At 44.8% G+C, this 6,475-nt stretch overlaps 1 protein-coding gene across 1 annotated transcript; it reads left to right on the top strand.

Moving 5' to 3' along the window:
* Window positions 1–3,140: 3,140 nt before the first annotated feature.
* On the top strand, window positions 3,141–6,163 carry LOC148009860 (uncharacterized). Its single transcript, XM_087673164.1, has one exon. It carries the CDS (start codon window positions 3,347–3,349, stop codon window positions 5,648–5,650), a length of 2,304 nt encoding a protein of 767 aa, XP_087529290.1. The 5' UTR covers window positions 3,141–3,346; the 3' UTR covers window positions 5,651–6,163.
* Window positions 6,164–6,475: the final 312 nt, after the last annotated feature.

Raw genomic sequence — 6,475 nt, 5'->3', positions numbered from 1 at the left:
TCAACGAAGCGTATGTACAAGGTACCTGAACAACTCCGTCACACTCGCATCGCTCCACCTGTATTTTGCTTGCACACTTAAGAGTGCAAGCAGTGTCTTCACGCGAGATACTCGACACCCATCATATAATGGTATGGATGCTTCCTCTCTAAGCTGATTAGAAGTCTTGACATCCATGGGAATCAATGCGTCGATCATTGCCTCTATCTCAGGCTCCAAGATTGTAAGTAGGTCTGGAAGGCTGCCTGTCTCCTCTGGCATTGACGGTATAGATTGGCCTTGCAATTGGTGGATTGGCTCATGCACTCCATCCATCGCATGACCACGAACTCTTCAAATTGGCCGCAAAGGGTGCACTCCTCCTTGGGACGAGGCGTCATCTCCCTGTATAGAAAATTTTCTAGCCAGACCCAATCTTATTGTATATGGTATTCAATTAGCTTGCGAGTACAATGCATGATTGATATTAACTTTTCTTACCGTTTGCTGAAAATCTGCAATTGCCTAATCAATGATCTCAGATTAAAACTCGCCAAATCGTCGTACATGTTCTATAGACAATCGACGTTTTCGTCTAATTGCCAGCTTGCATTGAGAGCAAGGACATGGGACACGCTGATTAAGATATGCCTCGCGATCTTGAACAACAAGACCTTTATTGTTTTCCATTTTTTCTACATTACGACAAACAATTTCTTTTTGTTATCATTCTTTTTTTCTTTCTTAAATTGTTCTCCTCTCCTTCCATCTCTTTCTCTTTTTTTCTTTCTTAAATTGTTATCCTCTCCTTCCATCTCTCTCTCTTTTTCTACGTTACGACTATGACCACAACCACGACTACGACCACAACCACGACTATGACCACGACCACGACCACGACCATGACCACCACGACCATGACCACCATGACCACGACCACGACCACAACCATGACCATGACCATGACCACCACGACCACGACCACGACTACGACTATGACTACGACTACAACCAGGACCATGACTACGACTACGACTATGACCACGACTATGACCACGACCACGACCATAACCACGACTACGACAACCATGACCACGACTACGACCATGACCACGACCACGACTACGACCATGACCACGACCATGACTACGACCACCACTACCATGACCACCACCACCAGATTGAGGGAGAGAGAAGGGTTGAGAGAAGAGATGACTATGACCATGACCACGACCATGACTGCAACCACCACCAGATTGAAAGAGAGAGAAGGGTTGAGAGAAGAGAGAGGAGAAAGAGAGAGAGACCCAACTAGAGCATTTGACACCCATAGTCAACACACTGTGGAAAACACAAGTACAAATTGACATTGAATTATGGCAAGAAAATCCACCACAAAACAATAGTTATAAGGGTGTCTTCTCTGTGGTCTTTCAATGTTGTACCTATCTTAATGTCCACTGGCCTTCAATGTTGCCAATTTTCTTCTTGAAAATGTCCATCGATCACTCCAATGGTGCCTGCCATGTCTGTACTTGTGTACCTGAAATTCTTGGATTTGTGAGACTGAAAAGGAGGAACTAAATGAAATATGACTTAACTGGATCAAGAACCTGAGAAGCTCTCATACCACTTGTTAGAGTGAGAACTAGGGAGAGAGAAAACTGTAGAAGAGAGAGAAAGACTGCAGGAAGAGAGAGAAGAGGAGTGACGAGGAGAGAGAAAGATTAGATTTGGAGAGAGAAAGACACGAAAGAGGGAGAAGCCATAGAAGCTGTGAGTAAGATGGGAGAGAAGGACAGTAATTGTATTAATGTACCAAAAAGATTATTGAAAAAATTACATGTCCTCTCCTTTTATACCAATGTCAGTGTGACATGGCAATACACACTAAATCCCTATTCCTCCCAACTTCTTACAACAGGTGGCGGTCACAAGCGGCACGTCAGTAGTCTCCGGCATGTCACAGGTAGCACATGCACCCAGGAAGAAGTAGGCGGCCGAGAGGAAGCAGGCAGGTACTTTGCCCCGTAGAAGTCATATCTCGCTCATATATCTCTCTCATGGCAGACGAGAGAGAGAGAGAGAGAGAGAAGAACGCCTCTCTCTCTCTCTCATGTCTACCGTCAGAGAGAGAGAAGAACGCTTCTCTCTCTCTCATGTCTACCATCAGAGAGAGAGGTCATATCGTATATATATATATCTCTCTCTTTGATAGCAGACGTTATATATATATATACACACACACACACACACACACACGATATGACGGGTAGCGTGGAGAGGATTGACCTGTAGTATTCTAGCGCAGTGGAGAGAGAGAGAGAGAGAGAGAGAGAGAGAGAGAGAGAGAGAGAGAGAGAGAGAGAGAGAGAGAGAGAGAGAGAGAGAGAGAGAGAGAGGACTGACCTGCTGCCTGCTACCTGCTTGCTTGCTGGCCTGCCTCCTCATGTCTCCTGCCTGTGAGAGTGAGAGAGAGTGAGAGGAGAAGAGAAGGTGGTGGAAGGAGACCACATTTCCTTCTTTCTGCCCCCCAATCATGCGACATAAATGGTCACTTTGGTTTGGTTTGGGAGCTAGGTTCGGGAGCACTGTGGTGCTTCGACACTTTCCCTAACCTGTAGCTCAAATAATAATGTAGTGTGTATATATATATATACATATATATACATATATATATAGAGAGAGAGAGAGAGAGAAGAGCATTTGCACTTTGAGGTCCTTGTCACTGTGTCCTACCTCCCATGTCCCGCCATGCAATGTAAGCACGTTCATTTGATTACCGCACCTTTGCGGCTCCTGCCGATACCCGTAGTAAGAGAGCGACAATGAAAGAGAAAGCGAGCCACTTATAAGTGGCATTTAGGCATGCCGAGCAACGGGGCGAGAACTTGTAGGGTGGGTGTGGTGGCATGAAGTGATGCGAGTGGTTCAGAGAGATGAGCGCCATATCGGTGTGCATGGGAGTCTCACTATAGAATAGAAGAACAGACCATAGTATGTTTTTTCCTAAGGTACCATTCTAGGACCCTTCCAATACCATGAGTTGTGTCCTGGGGATCGAACTTAGGCAAATCAAGATACCCAGTCACCCATGCTGACGTAACCAGCTCGCCTCCCAGATTGGTGGTATAAAGCAATCCTTTGTGATTGGCCACCGTGTTTCACATGAATGACTCAATAAGTTGAATCACTCAATAAAGATGAATGAACTTTCTCATCTGTCTGGGCAAATTAGGGTTCCTAGTCGATGAAGGAAGCAGACGAAGGTAAAAGCCAGGATGACTTGCTGCAGGCCCACACAGACGCCATCGCGTGTTTTCTTTGAGGTTGCGCGTTTCCTCGTGCGAAGGTTCAGCAGGCGAATATGTCCAGCCTGCGTTCAGGCTCTGAAAGCCTCGATGAAGCTTTGGCGTTCCCTGATCTTGCAATAGCAGTGCAAAGTGATGGCATTCTGTCAACGGCTCCAAGACCTGGCCTTTTGGATCATGGAGGTGGGACGATAGAGGTGCAAAATGATAGCATTCTGTCTAGAGCGTCAGGACAGGGCGTTTTGGATCATGGGAGTGGAACGATTGGAGTGCAAAATGATAGCATTCTTTCTACAGCACCAGGACGTGGCCTTTTCGATCATGGAGGTGGGACGATAGGAGCGCAACATGATAGCATTCTGTCCAGGGCATCAGGATACAGCCTCTTGGATCATGGAAGTGGGACTATAGGACCAAGAAATGTTAGCATTCTGTCTATGGTGTCAGGTCATGGCCGTTTGAATCACAGAGGTGAGACGCTAGGAGCAGGTCATGACCTTTTGGATCATGGAGGCCAGGTGCTAGGAGTGCAAGATGATAACATTGTGTCTTTGGCGTCAGGACATGGCCTTTTTGGTCATGGAGGTGAGATGCAAAGTGATAGTATTCTCTCTACCACATCTGGACAAGGCCTTTTTGTTTATGGAGGTGAGACGCTGGGAGTGCAAAATGATAGCATGCTGTCTATGTCATCAGGACATGTGGGAAGAGAGGGCCCTTTTGATCGTGGTGATGGTTGTTCCACCTTGCACATGGTGCCAGCATTTAGAGGTGAACCAGTGATTTGCCGTGATGGTGATAATGGTGATGATCCTAAAGGCAGTGTTCAGGATGGCAATGATTCAACCTTATGCTGGGTGCGAAAATTTGGAGACCGATCTATGATCAGTGATGTCAATGATGTTTGTGACAGCAGTCTCTTGGTGCCAATTCAATGTGCTAGAGGCCATCATGAACTCCCTTTAGGCAATGGTGATAGTAATGAGGCTGGCGCTTCAAGTACAGCAGGCTCAAATGTATCTGATCCAGGTCTTGATGCATCAAGAGTTTGCCTTCATGATACTATTATTTCTTGCACCCAGCAGATAAGAGTGAGTGAGAGATCTGAACATATAAATCCTCACATCAGTAGTGAGAGAAATTGTAGCCATCAGGCCAGCCTGCATCAGACAACAGTATGTAGGAAGGCAACAGAGGAAGATTATAAGAAGACTGATGCTTTCTGGAGAAACCAGCTGGCAACACCAGACCATACTCCAGATGTCTCTACAACCTCCAACAAGCAGTTTGCAGGGAATGCTATAGAGCCAGACCTGTGGTCAAACTTGCCAGATCACATTTTGGATCGAATTCTTACTTTTCTTCCATTTTGGTGCATTTTCCGGTTCCAATCTGTGTCATCAAAGTGGAAGACTCATCTGCAGGCCCGCAGTTTCCAGGAAAGCTGCCGTCGGCCAGCCCTCCATGAGGTGCTATTTATAATGTCATTAGACTTCTCACACCTTAAGGTTGCTGCAGCTTACAATCCAATGTTGAACAAATGGCATCTTGTCCCCTTATCATACTTTTGTCCAGTTTTGCCATTGAAGAAGTTCAACATTTTAGCTGCAGTTGACAGTCTTCTTTGCTTAGAGGAGGATGAATGGCCAGAACGTCCATTGTTTGTCGCAAATCCTATCAACAGGACATACAGGAAGCTTCCCCCCATGTTGAAGATGGAAAATACTTTTGTTGTTGGTATGGTTATGGACGATGATGAGAAGGGTTACAGGATTCTTGTTGCACAGGATGGGCAGGAGCTGGTTTCTCAATTCTACGAATCAAAGAGCAACACATGGAAGATGAATGAAACTTTTAACAGAAGGGCTTCTGTGATAGCTGGTGCTGTATATGAAGGGCTATTTATTTGTCTTACGATTTGGCCAATTGGTTTGATAGCATATAACATTAAAAAGGCATCCTGGTGTGACCTGAAAGTCAGATTACCAGCATCAATAGTTTCTCCCCATGTGTTAGAGTTCAAGAAACAGCTGCTTTTGGTGGGAGGGGTGGAAGAATTTGGACAACTAAGGAGTATAAGGTTTTGGAAGATAGACCTTACTAACCAAGTATGTACAGAAACTGAGAGGATGCCTGACCATCTTTTCCACAAGCTTACTTTTTCTGGTCAAGAGCATTTCTTTTCTGTTGGGCAGGCTGGCTTGATTTGCTTTTATGATGGCTTAACTGCCAATATTCTCATGTACAGCATGGTGGAGAAGCGGTGGTGGTGGCTACCACCATGCCCACTATTTCACTATCAAAATCTTGGATTTTCAATTCAGCCACGGTTTGACTTAAGGGCTGATGTAATTATTTAGTCCATTGCTATTTTTGATTATTTAAATGTCATGGATCACTATCAACTGTTGGTTAAGCATAGCTTTCTGCATGTCCGCATAGAGAAAGCCACCAGGCTTTTTTTCCGGCCACTGTGACTGTACGTGTTTTAATACACAACCAGATGGAATTAAATGAGTGTTCATATCTGTATGTTGGAGACAATAAAGAGCAAACAATAGGGATGACCTTTTTCCACGTTATGGCTGTTGTTAGGCATATAGTGCTTTCAGCTCATGCTTGGGATGTAGCTATTGACCTTGTTGGCTTAGTTTCAGGGTAATATGGGGATCGGTTAAGGAAAGTGATTTTTAGAATATCAATTTTAAGGAAGGTGACTTCGGAAGGCCATTTTTTAAGGGCATCAGATTGTATTGTTTTGGATGTACTGGTGCCAGATGCAGTGCAGCTATGTTAGATAGTAATAGTCATTATGGCTTAATGGTATCAACATCTAGACTAGGAGAATTATCTTCCCTTGAGGACCATTTAATAAGGGCAGGTCATCCTTAAGCAGAGGTGAACATGAATAGTGAGGTATTGCCTAGTAATTAGATGTCAAGTCCTGGCTGTACTAGTTAGCTTGCATTTTGGGCTATTTTTATGGAGTTGGTTGCTTGAATGTGGTACTTGCTGCTTAAAGTAGTGCCCTTTTTCAAGATGTGATTTGGTGATTGAGCAGCAACTTTCTCTCAGGCGAACCATAGTGTGTGTAGCACACTCAGTGGCATATCAGTCAGTCTCTGCAACTGTATGCAGCTGGTGTATTGGCAGCAGAGATTGTTGTGAAATCATGAGTTGCATGT

Source organism: Lygodium microphyllum, chromosome 30 (genome assembly GCF_053477565.2).
Source record: "Lygodium microphyllum isolate KBCC chromosome 30, Lygodium_microphyllum_v1.1.10, whole genome shotgun sequence".
NCBI classification, from domain to species: Eukaryota; Viridiplantae; Streptophyta; class Polypodiopsida; order Schizaeales; family Lygodiaceae; genus Lygodium; species Lygodium microphyllum.
The sequence above is the reverse complement of the archived record's forward strand: the minus strand, read 5'-3'. Positions and strand labels throughout refer to the sequence as shown.

Bases quoted from the DNA above. Each gene is read 5' to 3' on its own strand.
- LOC148009860 (XM_087673164.1), top strand. From the start codon at position 3,347: ATGTCCAGCCTGCGTTCAGGCTCTGAAAGCCTCGATGAAGCTTTGGCG.